The sequence below is a fragment of the Budorcas taxicolor genome, chromosome 19 (genome assembly GCF_023091745.1).
Source record: "Budorcas taxicolor isolate Tak-1 chromosome 19, Takin1.1, whole genome shotgun sequence".
In the NCBI taxonomy this organism is placed as follows: Eukaryota; Metazoa; Chordata; class Mammalia; order Artiodactyla; family Bovidae; genus Budorcas; species Budorcas taxicolor.
Window position 1 is genome coordinate 13,857,572 of NC_068928.1, and position 24,262 is coordinate 13,881,833.

At 48.8% G+C, this 24,262-nt stretch overlaps 1 protein-coding gene across 1 annotated transcript in view; it reads right to left on the reverse strand.

Annotated features, from left to right (window-relative positions):
* Positions 1-1,631: 1,631 nt before the first annotated feature.
* Positions 1,632-24,262, reverse strand: part of HNF1B (HNF1 homeobox B) — a 62,033-nt gene continuing 39,402 nt past the window's right edge. Inside the window, exons 6-9 of the mRNA XM_052657749.1 lie at positions 18,804-18,939; positions 14,042-14,236; positions 10,651-10,769; positions 1,632-1,652 (exon numbers count right to left, since the gene is read on the reverse strand). Of these exons, the coding sequence (XP_052513709.1) occupies positions 1,632-1,652; positions 10,651-10,769; positions 14,042-14,236; positions 18,804-18,939 (471 nt within the window). The remainder of the gene's footprint in view (positions 1,653-10,650; positions 10,770-14,041; positions 14,237-18,803; positions 18,940-24,262) is intronic.

Consider the following 24,262-nt stretch of genomic DNA (forward strand, 5'->3'; position numbering starts at 1 on the left):
TCTCCATCCCTGCCCTGGGCTCTCAGTACCTTTGCCTGGCTCACTAAGAACTGCATTTTCTACTACTTTGAGATTTTGAAAAACCTGTTTCTTGGGACCTCTTCAGCATGATGCCCTCGCTTACAGCCAGCTTTGGAACTGCTCTGTCTAGAAGCCAGAAACCACACGCTGGTAAGTCTGTGCTGGAGACGGCAAGGAGGAAAGGTCCAGCCTCCTTCTTCCTACAGTCAACGCTGGATTCTTTGTGGCAAAGGCCCTGCTGGAGAGTGTTTAGTCCTCTGGCTTTTCACCTTTTGGACTATTTGTCTTCATTACCATCCTCACCGGAGGCAAGAACCCAGGCAGGAGCCATTCTCCTGACTAACAGCCCTACGGGAGGGAAGAAAGGTTGGCGTTCATGCTTACAATGAAGCTGACAATGTTACCCATGGTGATTCCAAGTTTCCTCCTTTTTCCTCTGCTGCTGTGACCAACAGTCACCAAGAGTTGGCTCCAAGTCTACTCCGATGAGTCACAGAAAGACAGAGTATTGGAGTCTGACTGGGGGAAAAAAAACTTATCTTACCTTAGCAATAAGGCTGGCCGAAGACAATAGGACATGCAGCAGAGAGCCCTGTGGAGTAAGTGGAAAATTCCGAGAAGACCAGGGGCCAGGGGTTCTTGGAGAAACCAAGGCAGCGAAAGCATCAGAGGCAGAAATATGAGACTCTGGGCCATGGTAAAATAAATTGTTTTAATGGGAGGTTTTCTGAAAGGGCAACTTTTTCTTGTGCTATATCAAACAGCCAGCGTCCCTGCCTTGGCGTTTCCTGGGGCTGTCCTGGCTGGCCCCCCAACCCTTCCGGAAGCTAAGACACTACTCTGACACTCTGTTCAGCCCTTCCAGGGTGTGTCTTAACATCAGGAGATCAGAGTGAGCTGGCAGTCAGTCCAAAATACACAGTCTCTGTGTGTGTCCAGGGCCGAGGAAGCGGGTCAAGGGCTTCACTTCTGCCTTAGGTATTTCTCCGTGGGGGAAAGAGAGAGGGGGCGAATCACTTTGAAAATTCAACTCTGACCTTTACAAAGAAAACCGATAGATGCTTTAGTATTATATACAGGGCAGAGGGGAGAGGGAGTAGAGGGGGGAGATTGCACTTAATTACAATAGTTTATAGTTTACACCCATTGGACAAATTTACTTCTTTAAAAGAAATCTCCAGATCAGCCGGGATGGGGGGCGGGACAGGGGGAGGTGGCTGATATTTACAGTGTGTTTGGCTCAGTTCAATAGCACGTGTCCTCCTCTTCTCATTTCAGTAACAGATTCAAGTTTTCACTTCAGTTTGTTCGATGAGAGAGAGTGATGTAGACGCTACGGCTTTCTCTCTTCCTCTTCCGCTGCTTCTTTGTCCCCTGCCTCTAGGACAGACCAGACTTCTTGGGAGAGGCATCGTGACAATACTGCATAGAAGGGGCTGTGCCTGTCAGAGCGAGTGTCCGAGGCGCCAGCAGGACAGCAGGTGAGCAGGGACCTCTCGCAGGTGCTGCGTGTCGGGTCACTGCGCTTCTCCGTGACAGCTGCCCAGAAGCTGATGGTGTGGAAAAAAAGGGTCCTTGTTGCTGTGCACAAAGTAAGTGATATGTGGGCATCACCAGGCTTGGAGAGGACACTGCAGAGAGAGAGGAGAGACAGCTCAGCTGTGCGCCTCTGGTGGGGACCTGGGCCCTTAGCGTCTGGCTTCTCTGGGGGAGCTGAGACCCAATTCAACCAGCAAAGAGCTGGAGGTTGGAGGTGTGGGGACCCAGGGCCCTCAGAGTCTTGCAGGGCTGGTCCTGAAACACGCTCCCTTTAGGAAAATCTAGGAGCTGGATTCCCTGGCCACTTCAGAAGAGAGAAGTGAATTGCCAATGGCCTTGAAATAGTCATAACTTGCTGACCTTTATCCTGAAATGGGACTCCTCTTCCTGTGAGAGTGCTTTTTATAAATTGCTCAGTTTGGTGGCAATGACAGCTGGATGGGAGCTTTTGCAGGAAGTAAGGGTCTCTCCCTAAGACCTCTAAGAGCAGGGGTCCCCCAGATCCCTTCCCAAATGGAGTAGCAGAGATCCTGTTAAAAGGTAGATTCTGACTCAGTGGGCTGGGGGTGGGCCTAAGAACCTGCATTTCTAATCAGGTCCCAGGTTGGGCTGATGCTGCTGGTCTATGTTGAGCCCCAAGGCCACAGAGCAGAAGAGAAAATCACCACGTACTAATGCTCCATCAGGAAGAAGTGTGTGGAACTGCAAAGTGCTTTCTATAGTGCTTGCTACTATCAAGACAAGAAATCAGAGAACTGGGATCCAAGGGCTAAAGGCCTTTGAGACCAGGCTTCTGGGTGGGTTGGGGCAGGAGACCCAGCATGGAAGAGTCCCTGAGAAGAGCCAGACCCCCACATGGGGCAGCCTGCACTCCCAGAGCCGTGGGCCTTGCTCATCTCAACTGTCATGGAAGATCACAGCTCGCGTTTTCCTTCCGGGGAGTCCCTTTTCCTACGCTTTGCTTCTCTTCCTTCCCTTTCCCCTTTGTTGTCATCTCAGAGGAAGGTTCTGCCCTTTGACTTAACGGTTCATTTTCTCAAGACTCCCCCTCAAACACTCCCCCCTCCACACACAGACACAGACACAGACACAGACACACACAACACATTCACATATCTATCACACTGTTAAAGGCCTCTTATCCCACTATTATCCCATTAACAAGTTCTCCCAGCCATAGCCTTGTATGGGGCTGCTATTATGTCCATTTTACAGATTAGGAAAGCAAGGTCAAAGAGAATCTAGGAATTGCCCAAGGTTTCGGAATTAGGAGAGTGTGGGGCCAGAGATTCAAACCAGTTCTGGGAGACCTCCCAGACCATGTTCTTTACATTACACTGAGGTTAAGAGGCTTCTACTAGCTTTGTTGTTCTTTTTAATATTTATTTATTTGGCTGCACCAGATCTTAGCTACGGCATGCGAACTCTTAGTTGCAGCATGTGGGATCTAGCTCCCTGACCAGGGATAAACCCGGGCCCCTGGCCTTGCGGATGTGGAGTCTTAGCCACTGGACCACCAGGGAAGCCCCTACGAGCTTTGCTCTTGTTCAAACTCCTTTCTCTGGGCCTCGGTCTCCCCACCTTTATGATGAAGGTTGTTGGGGGATTAGATGGGCTGCTAGGCGTGCCGTCTTCCCCATGGTGCTGGCACAACTGTCCTTGTTAAGCTGCCCGGGGTGCCCCGGTCTGGGCTGCTCCCCGTCCGCCCCCCTCCCCCCCCACCCCCCGCCAGTGCTCCTCAGAGCAGGGCTGAGTGGTGCGTCCATGTGCGGAGACAGGTTTCCAGCCCTTCCGCATTCTTGAGCCCCTGGGCAGGGTCCTCTGATATCTTTTGCCTCCTCTTCCTCCCTCCACCCACCTCTGCTCTCTCCAGTCTCTTTACTCCTCACTATCAAGCTTTTTCCAATTTTCAGATTTCAGGTGGAGGAGAGAGAAAACGGCTTGTGACCTTGCAGGTTTCAATGGAAGAGCAAACACCAAGAACAGATAAGCAGACGCCAGCGAGATTCTATGACCTGTCATTAGGGATGGGCTTCCCAGCTATCAAATGTTTGCTCACATAATAAAATGGTGGCAGAGCCCTAAATGTTGTCAAAGGAACTAGAGTTATTTGCCCCCTTCAGAGTCTAAACACAAACATCTGATAAGGGGCGTGCTGGGCTCCCTCAGAACAGAGGCCCGGCTCAGCCAGCCCCGCGGGGACCCTGCCTGGGGGTCCCCCAATGACTACAGAGCCCTCCGTCTGGAGGGTGGGGCAGCCGGAGGATTCTTAAGGATGTCCTCACTCTAAGAAGATCTGATCCATAATGGGAAGAGCTGACATTTATGAGGTCCTACTGTGTGCCAGGCTGCATTGCTAAGGAAAGCCTTGACACGCATTATTCCATAGAATTCTCACATCATGCCTTTGAGGCAGGTAATTGTCATTCATTTATTTAACACGGTTTTGTGGGCCTTTCCTATGCTCAGCACTTTCGCAGGCACTGGGCGTGCAGCTGTGAACGGGACTCCGTCCCCACCCCCACTGAGCTGACATTTTAGTGAGAGTTTTGAACGATGAATGAATTAACAAAATGCATCACATAAAAATTCAGGAGGAGATGAATACTCTTGAAAAATAAGCATGATAAAAGGTCACAATGACTAGAGGGAAGGGGGAAGAAATTATGCAGGGGGGTCGGGAGGTGATCCCCCCACTCTTTGAGGTTTGAGCCGAGCATATGCAAAGATACACACTAAACTATACTCCAGCAGAAGGTGCCGCAGGAGCGGAAGTCCTGCGGTGGGAGCCCGTCAGCCCTGGTGTGGCTGAAGCCGAGGGACAGATGAAGGAGAGGCTTCCGTCTGACCACCTAGGGTCTTGGAAGGCTCTGCTTCAGTCTGGTTACAACCAGAAGTTAGTGGAGACTTTTGACAGGGGCGGGAGGAGTGACATGATGGCTTTTCCTTTCTCAGAGACCACTCTGGCTGCTGAGTGACGAACAGAGCACACCCATCCCTGTGGGGCAGGAATGGAAAGTTAGGGGCTGCTGCAGGAACACAAGGCTAATGGGGTGGGTAAGCAGCAGTCAGGTAGAGGACGCATTTTAAAGGACCCTTAGCAGAACTTGTTGATGGACGGGATGTGGAATGCAGGGTGTGAAGTGATAGCGGGTACTCTCAGGAGTCTCACCTGAATAACTGATGGCATTTTGGGAAATGGACAAGCCCAAGCAGAAAGCAATTTGGGTCAGGAGAAACCGGGGCAAAATGAAGAGCTGCTGTGTTAGGCAGATTTGATCCGAGATGCTGGTGAGGTATATTGGGTGTGCACCTGTACATGCCAAAGGGGCACTGGGTTTGTGAATGTGCCCTGAAGGGAGAGGTCAGTACTGGGGACAGAATGATAAGACCCATGGTCGTGTACATCTGACCCAAATTCATGTGACTGGGGATCACCCAGGAACCCAGGAATAAACATGGAGGAGAAGAGGCCAAAGAATGAGTCCCAGGGCCCCTCAACTAGTAAATGTTGCAAAGATGAGCTGGCAGCCAAGGAAATGAGGAGTGGCCAGTGCCATAGGAGGAGAACCAGGAATGGGGAATGTCCTAAGACTCGAGAGAGAAAAAGCGGGAGTGAGCGGCTATGTCAGAGACAGAGATGGAGAAGTAACCGCTGGACCTGGCCATGTGGAGACGTTAGTGAGCTGGAGAAGAGGGGTTTCAGGAATGTGGGGACAAAAGCCAGTCTGCAATGCTCTCAAGAGAGAACTATGGGGGCATAGAGGTCTCTGTACACCCCCCACCCCAGGTATATACAACAGAATATGCAGCCATAAAAAAAATGAGATTTCACATTTGCAACAGCATAGATGGATTAGGAGGGCATCGTGCTTTAGTGAAATAAGTCAGACAGTGAAAGACAAATACTGTATGGTGTCACTACCTGTGGAATTTAAAAAATACAACAAGCTAGTGAATATAATAAAAAAGAGACAGACTCACAGGCATGGAGAACAGACCAGTGGTGACCAGTGGGGAGAGGGAAGAGGGGTGGGGCAAGAGAGGAGATTAAGAGGTACAAACTACTATGAATAAAATCAATAAGCCACAAGGATCTAATGTGCAGCATGGATACTGGAATACAGCCAATATTTTATAATAACTATAAATGAAGTATAACCTTTAAAAATTGTGAATTGCTATGCTGAAACTCAGAGAATAAAGCAACTATACCTCAATAAAAATTAAAAAAAATAAAAAGAATTGGGGGTGAGGAAGTGGAGACAGTGAATACAGATGATTATTAATAATCTAATAAGGTAGATTAATGATAGCTCTATTCATTACAAGTAATGATTATACTTCCAGTGTTTTAGATGAGGGAACTGAGGCTTAGAGAGATTTTAAATGACTTGCCCAGGATGTCTCAACAGAAAACCCACTATGTAAGATTATTGCCTTTTATCTTCTAAGTGGGACACCAGGGGGAAATAAATGCCCTTTACCATTTAAAATCTTCCTTCCTAAGCTCGAGAGACACCCAAGGTTACCCTCAGGGAAAGCCAAGGTTGACCCAGCTGCCACAGACTGGGTGTTCCCAGCCAAGCACTGAGCTGAGTGTTTCACAAGTTTTATTGCATTTTGCCCTTTCAATGATCCCACAAAGGAGGAATCGTTATCTTCATATTACAGGTAAGGAAACTGAAGTTCAGAGAGGCTGGACCTTTGCCTTTGGTCACATAGGTAGAAAGTGGCAGAAGCTGGGGATGGGGTCTGTCTAATTCCCACATTGGCTCTTTACCATCAAGCCCACACTGCCTCACCACTGGGAGGTGGGGGGAAGGTCAGGAGCATGTGGGGAAGGGGTGGGAGGGGGTGGCAGGGTGGGTGTAGCTTCAAGGGTTTTATGATGAGGCTGCCCACCTCCTTCTCATCAGCACCCGTGATGGGTGATTGCTCTGGGCAGAGGATGGGGGTAGGGGGCTGGTGGTCCTCTCCTGACCTCTCTCTATATAAACTAGGAAGTGGAGCGGTGGGTAGAGTTGTGGAAACAGGATTCTGCTCACAGCCTGCCCACACTTGTTTTAGCCAAGGCTGGTGCTTGCTGTGGTCTGGTTTCCAGGCTGGAGGACTGTTGTTTTTGCAGGAGGCTCAGGCAGAGACCCACTCAGATGGTAACCCGCCAGGACTCATTGGGGGTTGGGCGGGGGGTTGGTGACAGGAGACAGGCTCTGGAAAGGACAGAGGGCAGTAGCTGCCAAGGATTTCCAGCAAGAAAGTTCCAGCCTGAGGTTTCTGAAACATGATCCACAAGGTCTTGCGGCATGCCTGTCCTGACGATGGAAAACACTGGGAGACAAGGTCAAATCCTGATTTTAGCCTCACGCCAGCATAACCTTGAGTCATTTTTATAAGCACTTTAAAAATGGATCTTAGAAGATGAGTGTTGTTGAGTGGATTTGGAGTGAGAAGAACCAAAGTCTGGAACTCTAGCTCCAGATTTACCATCCTGTATGCTTAGTCAGATTCTGCCCCATCTTTGAACCTCCGTTTTTGGCTCTGTAAATTAGGCATAAAAGTTTCTACCTTGCAGGAGGGTTAGCCAGGAAAGGTAAGATGGAAAATCACCTGGAGTGCTACATGGCAAATGGGAGGTACTCAAAAAAAAAAAAAAAAAAAAAAGCTAGCTTTGAATTTATTCACTCACTCACTCATTCATTCACACACTCACTCATTCATTCACTCACTCATTCATATTTACTGAACATCTACTAAAGCCCAGGCATTTGGCCACACACAAAGGGCTTGGGTGCTTTGAAAGGCCCTGAACTACTGGCTTTTTTTTTCTCCTGGGAGGTGGGTGAAAGGGCATCCTTGTGTAGCAGGAGAGTGGGAAGCCGGGATCTGGAGCCCCGGCCCAGGTGGCAGGATGTGCCAGAGAGATGGTCCTAACCCTGAGACATGTTATTGTCAGAACCTCCTCTGACCGCGTGCAGACCAAGCAGCGAGTTCAGTCCTGAAGGAGCTAATGGAAGGTGTCTTCTAAGGGATTACACACAGAAAGGGGTAGGAACAGGAAGGAAGCTGTCACTTCGAGCACATGACTCGGTACCAGGCATGATCTTCAGGCACTTTGAATATTCTGTATGAGGGAGGTGGGAGCTTCCCCTTCAGAGGTGAAGAACCCGAGACTCACACCCCTGAATTAACTGCCCAAGGTTATGGAGCAGGTGTGAAGGAGCCAGGATTGGCTCAGACCCATTGGCTTTTCCTAGCATTCTATGATGCCTCTAAAGCAGCCCTGCCCGGGATGGGTCCCGGTTCAGTGCCCACATTGGAACAGGAGAGATTCTGAGAAGCCCTGTCCTGTGGGGTTTCTGCTAAACCCAGCTGTTCCCCCAACACATTTGGCCAGGGAATCTTCCTCTCCTTACGTCATGGGCTCCTGATTCCTAGCAATAGTCTTGAAACTCTTTTTGGAAAAGAACACTTTCAAACAACAAAAAAAGCAGAATTGTCACCAATTCTCTTCTGAAACTCACTTCTGACCCTTTGCCTTCAGAACAGAGTGTGTAAAACTTTTCTTCCCCTTGGGTTCCTCCTGCTGCCAGGAGGCAGCATCTTCACTCTCCTCTTATTTCATTCCATCTTTCCTACCCTCTCTTCTCCTGTTGTTTGCAGGAAGAAAGTTTCCTGACTGGAATATAGTTATGTAGGTTTAATTTTTACTCTTGTTCCTGACTGTTACAGACCACAAGAGCAGTGACTAAAGACGGGTATTGCCAGGACTTCCCCAGTGGTCCAGTGGTTAAGAATCTGCCTGCCAATGCAGGGACCACGGGTTTGATCCCTAGTCTGGGAAATAAGGTCCCACACGCCTTGGCTCAACTAAGTCCCTGCACCTCAACTACTGAAGCCTGTGTGCCCTAGAGCCTGTGCTCCGCAACAAGAGAAGCCACCTCAGTGAGAAGCCTCCATACCGCAAGGAAGAGCAGTCCCTGCTCGCTGCAACTAGAGAAAGCCCGTGCGCAGCAGTGAAGACCCAGTGCAGTGAAAAACAAATAAAAAGACCGGTATTGGAAGACGAGTAGTGTCTAAGTGCGAAAAGTCCAGGATTTAGAGCCTGAGACCAAAAGTCTGGAAGTTCAGCCGTAGCATATCATCTCTTGTGACTTTGGGCAGGTTACCCTGCATCTCTGAGCCTTGGTTTATTTCTTTGTACTTCTTAGGAGGTTTTGGCAAAAAGAAAACAATGAGATAACGTTCATGAGAAGCATAAACTGCACAGCATTACATGAAGAGTGTTAGCCTTACTAAATGTCATCGTCATCATTCTATAGAACTGTGAGTCTATCAGCAGACTCCTGAAATGTCTGGGGGTTTCAAGATGACTTCACAGTAGTTCTAGAGGCTCGTTCATGTGGCGTCAAGGTCGGCTGGCCACTTGGTCCCGTTTGGGGGCCGGTACAGCATCTCAGAGAGCATCTTGAAGCGTTTTGATTAAGAAGCCATTTCCTGAATTCAGAGGACGTGTTTCAACAAGCAAGCATCAAAGTCAACTTGGGAAAGACAGGAATCATTAATCACAGCCCTGTCCAGGGCTGCCCAGGCGGCAGATGGATTGATAAACCTTTCAAAGGGGAGGGTATTCCCAAGCAGGGCTGCTGCGCCTGGCTGCCCCCTTGATTGAGATTGGTGAGCACAGATAAATGTTTTCCCTGCTCACTACAAAGAGTGGGAAATCACACAGGAGTCGAAGGGCAGGGCAACGGGGGCTGTTCTTTCATCTTCCAACGGGTGAGAGAAAGATAGCAAGGTGGGTCCCACACACCTCTCCCTCCCTACCTCACCTCATTCCACAGCCCGAAGGACTAGGTCATGTGTGTTTCAGCGCCCAAGATGTGCCAGGCACTTAATCTACATGGCTTAATCAAATCTGCCCAGCAAGTAGAGGCCACGACTTGTTTTAGAGATGAGGAAGGTGAAGGCTCAGGGAGGTCAAGGTCACTGAGCAAGTGGCAAAGTCAGGAACTGAATCCACCTGTTTCATGACAGTGCAGGACCAGGAGGAGATGGGGGCAAAGGAAGAACAGAGAAGGCTGAGTCCATGAAAGAACTTGCTCAGGAGCACATCAACACTGGATGAAGTGTGATTTGATGGGGGGGCGGGGGGGAACCATCTACAGGACCAAACACTGCCAAGAGCCTCTGACATGAAGTTCAAGGTTGTCACCTACTTATCTAACAATCAATAAAGGCCAAACAGTTCCCACACTGCACAGACCCCAGCTACTGAAAGGTCCTATTGTGTTACTCTGGAAATGCGACCTGCATTCAGACGTCTTGTCCTATTTCCTAACTCTCAGTGTCTCGTTCGAGTCCAGCTGCCCAAGCTGTAGCCTCACCATGGGTCATCTTTACCCTCATCCCCTCTATGTATGTGGAGGTGGGAGTTAGTCATCAACTGAAATGGTGACTAAGCCTCTGGATTCCCCACTTTCAATGCACCAGGAAGCTGATTCTGAGCTTCTCTATAAAACACCAAGTGAACACAGGCCCCTGGTAAGGCCAGGCTATCTACTGGGGAGTCCCCGTGGGTTGGCAGAATTGGGTCATTTTCTGGAGCTTACAGCACTGGGGGTTCAGGATGAGTTCTGAACTGGGTGAATCAGCCTCGGGACCTCTGACTCACTGTTCGTTTTCTCTATTCGTTAACTGATGGGAAATCCTCAGGGATCCCTCTTGCAAAGCATGTGCCTCCAGAGGGTCTGACTTTCTGAGCTTTCCTTGGAAATACCCTGTCCGTGGATCATGACCAACCCACTGGGGATACTCAACCCCAGGGCCTGCAGGCTCTGCATAAGCCAGTCTCCAGCAGCTGAGCACACTTCTCTACTCTAGTGCTCTTGTTAGGGATGCTAGGGGAGCAATAAGCCCCTTCAGCCTGTGGCCCATCTTCTTTGCCTTGTGGCCTCAGGGGTTCTTTTAGAAAGTACCCGGGGAGCCTCAGAAGGACCACACTGAGGCCGAGGCCGCACTTGTCACGCACTCTGCACATCAGCAGTCATGGTCATCCCTCCCCTCCCCCTACCTTCTCGCCAGCATTACCTGTTTACTGGAAGACATGTTGGTGAGCGTACTGATGCTGCTGGTATCTGTGACCACCATCGCAGATGGAAACCGGGAGGTGTGGGAATACTGGGGAGGTTCCTGCTTGTGTGTGTACACTGCAGAGACAAAGTGAAGACAAGGTCAAGGTGCACGTCCCGCAAGAGTGTAAGCACAGCTACAGACCACCCCTCATCCCACACCACTGTTCCTTTTTTCCCAGGCAGATAAAAGGGGGTGGGGGTGGGTGGTAGTTATGTTTGGGCAAGGCAGTGTGATGTGATCAGAAAGAATGGCCATGTGTTTAAATCCTGGCTCCTTAATCAACTCAGTTAGCCTCAGTTTCCTCCTCTGTAAAATGGGGATATCTGTTGTAGGATTAAAAGAGATTGTGTTTAAAGCAGTTTGCCAAATAGATAAATAGGTTTCCACAGTGCCTGGTGTATAGAGGTGGATGGTGCTTCTTGGTGGGAGCACTTTCTTTTCCTGACTTTCAAAGTATTAGATGCCTGGATATCAGCAAGTGATCCTGGGACTTCCCTGGTGGTCCAGTGGCTAAGACTCCATGCTCCCAATACAGGGGGCTGGGGTTCGATCCCTGGTCAGGGAACTAGGTCCCACATGCTGCAACTAAGATCGGCACAGCCAAGTAAATAAAGAAATATTCAAAGACAAAAACAAACAAACACCCCAAACACAACTGATCCTGGGGTATATGTGGTGCATCTGAGAATTTAAGTCCAAGAAAGTTCGTAGTAGCTGGCAAAATGAAGGAGCTGGCCTGTTTCTTACTATTTCTGCAGTGATTCAAGTCCTAGGTCTCATGTTAGCAATTGTAGATTGATTAATAATTGTTAAATAGACATGGGTGTCATTACTAGTATAATTTTGGGCTGCCCCAGTTTGCACTAAAATGCCTTATGACATCACACAAATGAAGTACAATGGACAAAAGGGTTAGTCTCTCAGTCATGTCCGACTCTTTACAACCCTACAGACTGTAGCCCTCCAGGCTCCTCTGTCCTTTGGATTCTCCATACTGGGGTGGGTTGCCATTCCCTTCTCTAGGGGATCTTCCTGACCCACGGATTGAAGCCACCTCTCCTACACTGCAGGCAGATTCTTTACCGTCTGAGCCACCGGGGAAGCTCCCTGAGCCTAGATTTCAATAAAAGCTCCAGAAGCATGTGATTTTCGCTTTTTGTTTTCCCAGTATGTGTCCACCAAGTCTGGAACCTTTGACTCATGCTAGTTTGTCCATAAGATTCATGTAAATTCCAGGTCACATGACCAACCCAGAAAGCATGTGGATGTTTGGCCTTGAGGGAGGGACCAGCTTGTTCTACCAAGGAGTCCTCCAGTAGGGAACGAGGGTAAAGGTCACAGCCTGCTGTCTCAGCTTGTCCTTCCCTTGGTGGGAGGCTGGTTATTTCCTGGTCTGGGGCCCCATGAGCTCTCTCTTCAGAGCCAGCCAGGACAGCGGGGCCTCGGCAGTCCACAGGTCGCTGGTGATCCCTCTCTGTCCCACCCAAGCCTCGCCACTGAGGAATCCTGCCCAGGTGAGGCGGGGGGAAGCACACTGTCAGGGCTGGGGAGGAAGGACAGTGTGACACACATGGTCCCAGGCTCTGCTGCAGGCTGTGGTAGATTTTTTAAAAGCCACGAAAATGTGATTGGAATGTGAGATGGTACGCAGAAACCAGCTCCGCAGGCCTGGGGCAGGATGGAGCCCCAAGCGTAGAAGGAGGCTGAACTTAGCCGTTGCCCCTCAAACTCACAGCCAGAAGAGCAACTGAAATCCTGTTTCCCACCCCTGCCTCCTCCTATTAGACACCCTTAGTAAATAATTATTTGCATTTTTATAACTCTCTTAAAGTATTCATTTTTCAAATTTTTTGGCCACGTGGCATGTGGGATCTTAGTTCCCCAACCAGGGGTCAAACCCACACCCCTTGCCCTGGAAGCATGAAGCCTTAACCACTGGACCACCAGGGAAGTCCGCATTTTAATAACTCTTAATGCTCACCAAACACAGTTCATACCTACTCTTGTTTCACTTTCATAGTGACTCCACATGCACACTATTTCCATTTTAAGATGAAAAAACTGAAGTTGAGAGTGGCTGAGGAAATTACCACCGGCTACATAGCTCCTAAGGCTCAGAGCCAGTATTTAAATCTGGGCCTGTCTGATGCACTATTGCTCTATTCCAGAGGCAGCCCAGGTGTGTGCATGGGGTTGTGCTGGAAGATAGAAAACCATCCTTCCCATGCTTTCTCCCCAGACTTGGAGGCAAGGGCCTATAGCCTGACATAGCCAGAGGGCTGGGGCTCTGGGGCTCAGGAAGGGGGAGAAATGGGGGCTAGGGGTGGATGGGAAGTAAATGGTTGAAAGGGGGACTTCCCGGGGGGTCCAGTAGTTAAGATCCTATGTTTGCAAGGTAGGGGGCACAGGTTCGATCCCTGGTTGGGGAATTAAGATCTCACAGGTTGCTTAGCATGGCAAAAACAACAACAACAACAACAACAACAACACACCCAAAGCTAAATGGTTGAAAGGTAGTCTTAGGGTAGGTGAAAACATCGGAGGTGGGAAGCAGCCTCTCTGCATGGGGCAGAAACTAATGTTCCGTGTGCACGTGGTTTTTTCCACCCATGTTCATGGTTCTCTATTAGAGATTTTGGGGGGTGGAAATCGGAGAGTGTGGGGACTCTGGAAGATTTTTCAAATTCAGAGAAGACACTTAGGAGGCAAGTTATATGCTAAGTCTGATCATCTGATAACAGCTGCCTGGAATTTTGGACTGAAAAGGCGAAGGTGAGGCTCATTGGGAAAAGGGTGCGCCTGCCTGAGGATCTCTTCCATGGGAACCAGGGCGGGAAAGGGGGCATGGGTTCGTGCCACATTTATATTGTCTCCCCAGATCTCTATTTCTAGCTTCTCTTCCCGTATCGGCCTTAACTGTCCTCTGCAAAATCTCCCCTGGGAATTCCAGGGGCAGAGAAGAGGACCAGAAAAGGCACAGCATCGCATAAGAGTTGTGCTTAAGAAATTGTCTTGGGACTTCCCAGGTGACCCAGCGGCTAAGACTCCGTGCTCCCAATGCAGGGGTCCCAGGTTCAACCCCTGGGCTGGGAACTAGATCCCACACACTGCAACTAAGGATCCCACGTACTGTAACGAAGACTGAAAGGCCCATGTGCCGCGATGAAGACTCAGTGCAGCCAGACACATTTTTTTAAAAATGAAAGAAAGAAATTGTCTTGGTTGATCACAGGTAGGGAAAAGTGACCAAACCAGGAAGCTTCCAAGAAACTTCAGACCCAGAGAGTGAACACGCTGGCCATCGAGGCCCTTTGGGGCTCCCTCCCCAATGAGCCCGGGTCCTTACTGTGTGAGTTCTGCAACTGGGTCACCGCAGCCATGAAGGGCTGCTGGGCCATGTGGCTGCCCGGGCTCTGCTGCATGAGGGGCTGCTGGTGAGGGCTGTGCAGCTGCTGGGAGAACTGGACGGGCTGCAGGGCTGCCAGGCTGCCAGCCACACTGTTGATGACGGGGACGCTCTGAGCTTGGGAGGAGTTGAGGCCTGTGGGAACGAGAGGAAGGATCAGAGACGGCTTCAGGGATGAGCAAAGGTGAACAGACTTGAACAGTCATCAACAGAGCCCCTGCTGTTTGCCAGCACTGGGTTGAGGCTGTTACATAAGAGGTTGCCTGGGAAGCGATTTTATAGACCCATTTTATAGATGAAAAAATTGAGGCTTAGAGAGATAAGGTGACTCGCCCACATTCCACAGACAGCTGTAGATGGAAACGGGGTTTCAACAGGTCTGACTGAGGTCTGAGGGTTTCCCAAAATTGTCCTGTTTCCCAAAGTAGTCCCCTTGGGGTTGCAGCGCTCTGCGTCTGCCCACTCATTGGAAAAGATCTTCATGATGGGAAAGGCTGAAGGTAGGAGCAGGGGATGACAGAAGATGAGATGGTTGGATGGCATCATTGACTCAATGGACATGAACTCAGGCAAACTCTGGGAGATGGTGAAGGACAGGTAAGCCTGGCGTGCTGCAGTCCATGGGGTTGCAAAGAGCCGAACAAGACTGAGTGATTGAACGACAACAATGTATCTGCCCACTCCAGCCATGTCTGGCTCTGAGGGAGGCTTGCCCTGGGAGTTAAAGGCATCCACTCTAAGGTCCAGATTACTGCCCAGATATGTCTGTCCAGCAGGGGGCAGGAGTGTGCAGGGGCCCACATTTTGATAAAAAGACAAAACCTCCTCCACAGTCCTAGAGGTGTGCAGCTTGAAGACCCTCCTTCGGCCGGCTGTGCAATGACCTGAGAGAGGTCAGATGCTCATCCTCTTAACTAGAGCAGAGAGGGGATAAAAGACTGCTACTCAGCCAGTCTGTGAAGAGAGTGTGTCTCATCTGGCAGCACAGGGCTGGTGGCAATGGAAGGACCATGTACTGGAAGGAGGAAGCAATAAGCTGAAGGCTGGTGGTTACAGTAGGTGCTGCCATCTTTCTGCTCTGGAGGACGGGGACCTCCGTGGTTCTGTATTATGTCTATATCCTGAGGTCTCTTTAGAACTGGGGCCCGTGCTGCCAAGATCAGGTCCCTGGTACCCACCCTCCGTTGGCTCCCTGGGCGGGATTCTGGGGCAGGTAGCTGAAGCGGGTTGGGGCTGGGGATGGGAGGATGAGGAGAAAGATACTCCCAACTTCTTTCTTGGAGTTGCCAAGTTTCCTTTGATTTGACCTCATTTTGGCGGCGGGGGGGGGGGGGGGGGGGGGCGGGGCTTCCTTGGTGGTTCAGATGGTAAAGTGCCTGTCTGCAATGCGGGAGATCCGGGTTTGATCCCTGGGTTGGGAAGATCCCCTGAGAAGGAAATAGCAGCCCACTCCAGTAGTCTTGCCTGGAGAATCTTGCCTGGTAGGCTACAGTCCATGGGGTCACAAAGAGTCGGACACGACTGAGTGACTCCACTTTCTTTCACTTTTTTCTGGGAAGTGGTGGGGGGAGGGCTAGAACAAACTGAAGACGGAAACCCAGAAAAAAGATGTGTTTTTCAGGCAGATGCGGGAATAGACACCTAGAGAGCCTTTCCTGAGATGTAGAGGGTTCCATAAGCAGGTTCACAGGAGGGGGAAGTGCTCCATGGAGACAGCACAGAGGCCTCAACGATTGCCTGCTCAGAGCTTTAGCTGATACCATTATCAGAAACCTAAAAGGTGAGCAGAGAAGGGAAGGGGAATAAGCCCCCTCCTGGCTCTCCTGGGTGGGGCTGGGAAGGAGAGGTCCTCTGATCACTCAGAACAGCACTATCTCTAACTTCCCAAGGGCTCGGCTTCTCCTCCAGGTGCTGTCTCACCTGACACCTTGATCTGTTCCCTAACTTTCCCATAAGGTCTCAGATTCCAAGGGAGCCCCGTGAGTTTGCTGTCTTCTCCCCAAGCCCATCACCACTGCTCTTTTCAGGAAGTCTCTGCCTAGAAAAGCAAATGATGCCATTTGGAGTGGATGGCATTGGAGGACTAGTCCTGCAACCAGCCTATTGTTTTTGAGTCGTCCTGAGGAGCCCTTTAAGAAATACACATTCCTCGGCCCCACCCGAGACATAATGAGTCAGACCCTTTGGAGGTGAGGCCCAGGAATTTTATTTTCAACACAGGCTGTGCCCCTAATGTGCCTCAGTTCCAGGATGGAAAGCCACTGATGTCATTCGAGCTCCCACGGAGTGTGACTCTTGGCTTTCCCATCTGTTTTCTGGGCACTGGTTCCTGCTTAAGAAGCATGTTATCCAGTCCAACAGGTGAGTAGGGAATGATGAATTGGCACTGCTGGGGAGTCTGTTATCACGTTCTCCTTGGGCCTCTGCAGTCAGCAAGCAGGGCCCACATACTCAACAGGATGTGTGTGCTAAGTCGCTTCAGTCGTGTCCAGTTCTTTGCAACCCTATGGAATGCAGCCCACCCCCAGGCTCCTCTGTCCAAGGGATTCTCCAGGCAAGGATACTGGAGGGCATTGCCATGCCCTCCTCCAGGGCATCTTCCCAACCCAGGGATTGAACCCTTGTCTCTTGCATTGGCAGGCAGGCTCTTTACCACTAGCGCCACCTGGGAAGCCCCACTCAACAGGACAGGAGTTGGCTATTTATTCCCCAACAACTTGTCTCTCGATTTACTGGCCTGTGGTACAGAGAACAGAACAAGCTTGGACTCCATAACCGATTCTTCATTCTGACACTCCCTGGGGTAGGACTACTGTGTCTCAACCATGTTTGCTGGTGACCCTCATCATACTTTGTGCTTTCCCCACTCCAAGTACACACACACACACACACCCATCTAAGGTCAGTGCACTCTGGTGCTGGCTGTCTGCAATTGGAGAATAAGATTATTATAAGAGAATAGAGAGAATTATAGGTGAGAAAAATTAGGAGGTGCAAAATGAAAAAAAAAGTGTAACAGCTACAGGGAAAATTTTAATACAGATAGTGCCTAAGAAAATATAGAACTGTGTGTGTCAGCCAAAGCTGGAGGTGCGAAGAAAGAAGGTAAATGGGACAGTTTGTGTATAGTTTTGGTTGTAGAGAGAGAGAGATAGATGAGATATCTTATCCATGGGGCTTTTAATCAAATCTCCTAGAAGTCAGGCAAGCTGGTTTCAGGAATCTGATCTCATTCTCAAACACTGGTTTTAGTGTGGTTACCATATTCCTGGAGATGGCCCCGTGAAAAGGCAGCAAATTTAAAATACCTTTTTAAATTTTGTGAGTCCTCTAAAGGTTCCTTTTATAAAACGAAGTGGGGAGGGCGTCAGTTTCCCAGCAGCTGAGGACAGAGAGGGGGCCAAATGCACTCATTCAATAAACTCAGGCAACTCCTATGGGCCTGGCTCTGTTTTGCTCTCAAGGAGCACAAAAGTCCATCCCTTCAGAAGTGATCTGAGGCTAGATAAGGTTTAGGAAGAGTGGACAGAGGAGCAAAAAAGGCAGGAACAAATAAAAAAGTGGTTCACATGGGCTCTGGACACAGGGAGGCCACAAAGACAGCGGGTGATCCCCAGGGTAGAAGCAAGATGGGAAATGTACCTCCCATAGCTATCCCCAAGACCTCTCATGGGTGCTCCCTGGATCACAGGGAAGGCTTGGCCTGAGCTGTCCACACAAGGCTGAAAATACACTGAATACGCATCAATGTCATTACTCTGAGAGCGGCATCCCCAGGCACACCCATGGCAGCCTTCTTGCGCTGAAATGGCCCATCAGTGATGGATGGGGACAGACTGGCTGTGGAAGGTGAGCCCCCAGGGCTAGAAGGACCTGACGCCTCGCTCTGTCTTCAGGGCACAAACAATCTATTTCTCTTTAAATCTGTCAATGCTGACAGTTTCATGCAGAGTTCCTTCTCAGTATGTTTTTACCACCTGCCAAAGAGGTCTCATTTGACCATACAGAATTCCCCATTAAGAAGGAAGCCCATGGACTTTCCAGGTGGTCCAGTAGTTAAGACTGCACTTCCACTGCAGGGGTACAGGTTCAATCCCTAGCTGGGGAACTAAGATCTCACATGCCATGCCGTGAGGGCATGTCCAAAATAAGATCAATCAATTAATAAATCTTATATTAAAAAAAAAAAAGAAGGGAACCCCTCATGTCTTACTCCACCTCAAACAACACGAAGAAACATCAGCAAAACCCAACCTCCTGGAAAACCCACCACACACTCAGGGATAGGAATGAACACTGGACAAAAATAGAAGCTACAATATTATACATATTCATACTTTATCAGTGTACAAGCGTGTCTATGTATCCAGTCATTGGATTGCCCCAACAATCCATTTTACAGATGAGAAGACTGAGCCTCATAAAGATGCAATGAGTCGACCCAAGATGCACAGCTGGTGAGCTATGACCCAGATTCAACTCCATTCCCGAATTTCTTCTAATTTTAGGCTGAACAATCCAAATCGTGAGGAGAGAGATAAGGAACGAAATGAGTTGAATCAAATCTACAAGTGGTTGGATGAGTTGGAAGAATATCTTCTTTACTGTTTGTTTGTTTGTTTGTTTGTTTTAAATCAGGTTGACTCCTTTCCCAAAGCACTCCTCCCTGCCCCCAAGTTTTCTGACCAAGAACAGAGCTTACTTTGTGCAATGGCCATGACTCCAGAGAGGGGGGTCATGATGAGGTTTTGAGATTGCTGGGGATTGTGGTGGGACAGGCTGTGGATATTCGTCAAGGTGCTGACAGGGGGCAAACCTCCTCCCGAGACTGAGATCTGCTGGGGAGAAAAAACAAGAGCAGAATGAGTGGAACCCAGGAAAGAGCAGTGTCCAAAATGACACTGCTTAGCAATTCCTTGGCACAGCTAAATCACCGGAGCATTCATGCATGCATTCAGTAACAATTGTTAAGCACCAACTGAGGGACAGGCACGTTCTAGATGCAGAGGAGAGAGCCAAGTAATATTGACCATAATCCCTTCCCTCATGTGCATTTTTGTTGATTTCCTTTGAATCACCAGCCTGCTCTTAGAGATTCTTCAGTCCACGTGTATGATATGATTGTCACTGGTTCATATTGGAAATGGTTCTGGAAACAGACTCACAGATTTAGAGAATGAGCTTATGGTCGTCAGGCGGGGAGGAGGCTGGGAAGGGTTAGTTACGGAGCTGGGAATGGACATGTACACGCTGCTACATTTAAAATGGATAACCAACAAAGTCCTACTGTGTAGCACAGGGATTTCTGCTCAATGTTATATGTCAGTCTGGATGGGAGGGGAGTTTGGGGGAGAATGGATACATGGATATGTATGGCTGAGCCCCTTTGCTGTCCACCTGAAGCTGTTACAACATTGTTAACTGGCTGTACTCCAATGTAAAAGAAAAAAGTTTAAAAAATGAAGTTAAAAAGAAAAAAAGAAGGAACGAAAGTATCCTCTGTTCTGCTCTATGCTGTCTATTTCATTGGTGCTAAAAATATGTGATTGCTACAAATAATAACTGGAGAAATGCCCCGGGATTCCCTGCTGCTGCTGCTGCTAAGTCGCTTCAGTCATGTCTGACTCTGTGCGACCCCATAGACGGAAGCCCACCAGGCTCCCCCGTCCCCAGGATTCTCCAGGCAAGAACACTGGAGTGGGTTACCATTTCCTTCTCCATGGGATTCCCTAGTGTAGCAGATTAGGGCCCAGGTCTAGAGCCTAGAGCACATGGAAGCTGTCACTGAGTACAGGATCTGGGACACACTACTCATGGATTAACTCACTAACCTCACTATACCCGTGAGGCAGATGCTTCTGCCATTCCCATATCATGAACGAAAAAACAGACTCCGAGTAGACATGCATATTACCTGAGAACCAACAACCTAATCAGTGATACCTCTGGTATTCCAACCTAGGTCTGTGTGACTCTAAAATTCAAGTTCGTTCTTTTTACAGAGGGCTCTTCCCCTGCAATTATTATTAAGGTCTATCTGGGGGAGATCAGTCATCGTCCATTATTGGGCTTCTCTGCTTTTCCCAAATCTCTACTATACATTAAAACAAACAACCCCCCCCCCCCCTTTTTCTTTCAAGGAGCTACTATCGTAATGACAAAGCTACTAAATAAGGCTTGGTCCCAGGTACTCCCACTCTGTTTCATCATTATATTTTAATGACAGATTAGCAAGAGAAAGCTACTGAGTTCTGTGTATTTTATCCACGGCCACTCTGATTCCTTTTATTAAGGATTGAATCCTTTCATTTATTCCTGATAGTGTCTTTTCCTTAATGACTATCATTTTCCTGAATGTATATATAATGGCATTACAAGCATATAATGCTAAAAAGGTCTCTCCTTCTTGCTAGTGGTAATACGTCTACGTGTCATATTGTATGGGTTAGAACTTTCTGAATAGTATTAACCAGTAACGGATGTAATAGACATGCTTAATTTGATTCTCTGTTATCAGAAACACTTCCACTAGTTCCCCATGAATTACAAGGAGCTTTCAGTTTTACACACACACACATACACACAACATACTTTTATTCATGATTAAGTAGCTTACTTTTTGTGGTTTTAAAATAATTTTAAGAATTATTACTAAGAAAGGACTGTTCCCCCCTCACTCTAAACTAACCCAGACATTCTTGATGGCACCAGGAATGCTCACAGGTGGCTTAGGGTTGGGATACATACATAAGATGTTTGAGTCACCTTTTCCTTGTGACCCAGAGCTCCTCAGATTATAGCTCTCACACCAGTACCCCTGGAAGACACTATCTCCTGCCTACCCTTCTGATCAATCCCATAGCTTCCAAAGTGAATTTGAAAAAGAAAGAAAAAAAAAAACCCTCAAACAGGTTTGTTTGTGTTTTTAAAATGAGCATCACGTTGTGAGTTAGGGGGCACGTGACCAAGAAGGAATTCTGACCACATCAAACAAGAGAGAACCAGCTTGTTTGCCGGACTTGTTTTTCAAAATGTCAAAGTCATTAAAAAAAAAAAAAAAAAAAAAAATCAGTGACCTGCCTTCGGACTCTCTTGAGTAATGCAGTCCTTTGCAGAGAGTGAATGGAGTGACAGTAATCTCTGCCATTTCAATGTTTGGTTTCAATGGTGAAAGAGAAAAGTAGGTGCTGATAATAAAAACAAAACGTGTATGGCTTTAGTGTTGCTTTTCTTTAAACCATGCACGTAAAGCAGAATTCTCTTTTCAGTCGGAGGATGCTTGCTTCGCTATGCTCTGTTGCTTTCTGCTCTGCAACAGTGTGACTCAGCTGTAAGTGCTCATTTAGCCCCGCCTCCTTGAGCCTCTGTGCCCCGCCCCCAGTCTTAACATTTCTAAAGTGCTTTCACTGATTGTCCTCAATAGATAAGGACACATGTAGGAAGGCATTATGATCATTGCCCTGTTTTGCAGATTAAGAAGGGCTTCCCATGTGGCTCAGTGGTAAAAAATCTGCCTGCAATGCAGGACACCAGGGTTCAGTCTCTGGGTCGGGAAGATCCCCTGAGAAGGGAATGGCAACCCTCTCCAGTATTGTCTGCAGAATCCCATGGACAGAGGCGCCTGGCGGGCTACAGTCCATGGTGTGGCAAGAGTTGGACACGACTGAGCAACTAAACCACTGCCACAGAATAAGGAAACTGAGCCTCGAAAGAGTTGAGAGAGAAGCTCTGTGTCATCTGACTAGCAAGCAAGGAAGCCAGAATTCAAACCCAGTTTTGCTGGACCCCAAATTCTATCTCCTTCCTACATGGGCAGTCACCTTGGTCATGTTCCTTCCTACTCTAAAATGCAACCATTGGGACTTCCTGGGTGGTCCAGTGGTTAAAACTTCACCTTCCAATGCAGGAGTTGCAGGTTCCATCCCTGGTCAGGGGACTAAGATCCCAGATGCCTCGAGGCCAAAAAAAAAAAAAAAAAAGATAAGGTAACAAATTCAATAAAGACTTTAAAAATGATCCACATAAAAAAAATGAGAGAAAGAGAAAAAATGAATGTCATTAAAAAAAATGACGTAAAAAAATGAATAAAATGCAACCATCACCTCTTCGCCTCCAGGACTGATGGAAGACAGGGAGCTGCCAAGAGTATCAGTCACCATTCTCACAGGGTAATCTGGAGAGTTTGGGTGGTATCAGCGTTGCCTTCTGCAGTCCTTTGCTGTGTGCTTCACATGCCTATTGCTTATGAGGTTGATACTGTTACCCCTCCTTGGCAGACAAGGGAACGGAAGTTTGGAGAAATTAAGAAATGTGCGCAAGTGGTACATTGGCCATGAAGGGCAGGCGATCTGCCTTTAGGGCTGAGCATTTCACCATGGGGGTCTGTTGCTTTGATGCCATGAGATTATCCGGCATGTGCTTTTCTAAAACACAAGGTTCAAAACTCACAGACTGCAACCTGAAAGCTGGCCAGCTCTTTGTGGATGTGTGTCACTCGGGAATGGGATGGGGTCCCTGGAGTGCAAAAGAAAGCTCAAATGGGTCACCCTTGTTTCCAAAACCAATCCCTGGCGGATGATTTCAAATGCACATTCTACTTGAAGTCAGCACACAGAGACTGTCATTCCCTGGCTGGGGCTCACCCCCAAAACAGCAGAATTACAAGCAATCCTCACCCCACCCCAATGATGCAGGCATTGTTATCCCCCATTTTCCAGATGAGGAAACTGAAATTAGGCAACGTCCATCCTTCGGCTGATAAACAACACAGCCCAAGACGTGGGCACACTGGCTCCCTTGCTGGCGTTATTTTTAACCATCCTCTCCACTCCTGTCTTTAGTGGACCAAGATCTGCGATGGGCTCGTTACATATTAACCAAAAACAGACTCCTGAATTTGGGCATCCAGCGATAGTGACATAACATACGAGCCAGGGTGTTGGAAACTAGTGAAAAGCGGGTCGCTGCAAACAAGCTTCCAGGTGTTTGCTAACGTTGAGGTGTGCTGTCCTGGTCAATCATCAATCCAATAACAGACTGCCCATTAGGGCGCTGTCGAGCAGAAGAGGAAGAAAAGAGCGTGTCCTGAGGCTGCCTGTGGAGCGCCCCAGTCTGGGCGAGGCCGTTTGCTTCTCAGGAGGAAGGAAAGAAGGGCTCACAGGGAAACACCAAGGACCTTCAAGCAACAGGAGAGGTCTCCCTCCACATGTCCTCCACTGGGAAGCCATGATCTCTTCCTCGAGGCCCCCCCTCCTCCGGGGAAGCCTGGGCAATCCTTGGGTCTCACGAGGCAGCCAAAGAAGAAGCTTAAGGGATGAGGGGTGGGCAAGGGGGCTGCAAAATGCCTCCCATGGAAGCATCTTTGTCTCCTGTTGCAGAGCCCACGACCAGAAAGCCATCGGCTCAGATCCCCAGACCAGAGTTGGCACTCCCCTCGGAAACTACTTTGTTTTTCCTCCAGGGAGCTGGGGACTCAATCACCTGTGACTCACCAGTCCTGTGTTGCCTACACGGTGCACATGTCAAGGTCTAAAATGGCCTTGCTTCCCTGCCCTTCCCCCCACCTGCCTCTCGGTCAGACCCCTTGAGGGTGCAGGGCGCCATCTCAGGCTGGGAAGCCGGGAATCCACAGCTCCTCCCTCCCCCGAAACACAGAGCATGACCCGAAGAATCAAGTTTTCCACGCCCAACCCTTCCTAGTGTCGTCACGCTCGTGTTGTCTCGGAAGCCACCCTCCCCGGGGTGCTCGGGTGTTGCTTGCGGCTTAGAACCTTGAAAACTCAGCATCAACTAGACTATTCCTCACCGGGGTGCTCAGCTGACATCTGAGAGGGTACGCTGTGGCTACTGGTAGAGAAAACGTCATTGAGGGGAAAATAATACTGATATTCACCGAAGAACCACCATGCTGTCATTCACTGAATATTTACCGTCCCAAACACAGTGCTGAGTACCTCTCATGTTATCATATTTGTTCCGCCAACAACCCTAGTGTTATTACCCACGTTTTATAGACGAGAAAGAAAGAGCTTAGAACCTGGCCAAGGCTACATGGCTATTAAGTGCCGGAGCTGGGATTGGAACCCAGTCATTGCAAACTTCAAAGTTGGTGTTTCCCACTCTCCCCCCAGTAAGCACTGCCCCACCCCGCACACCGTTCTG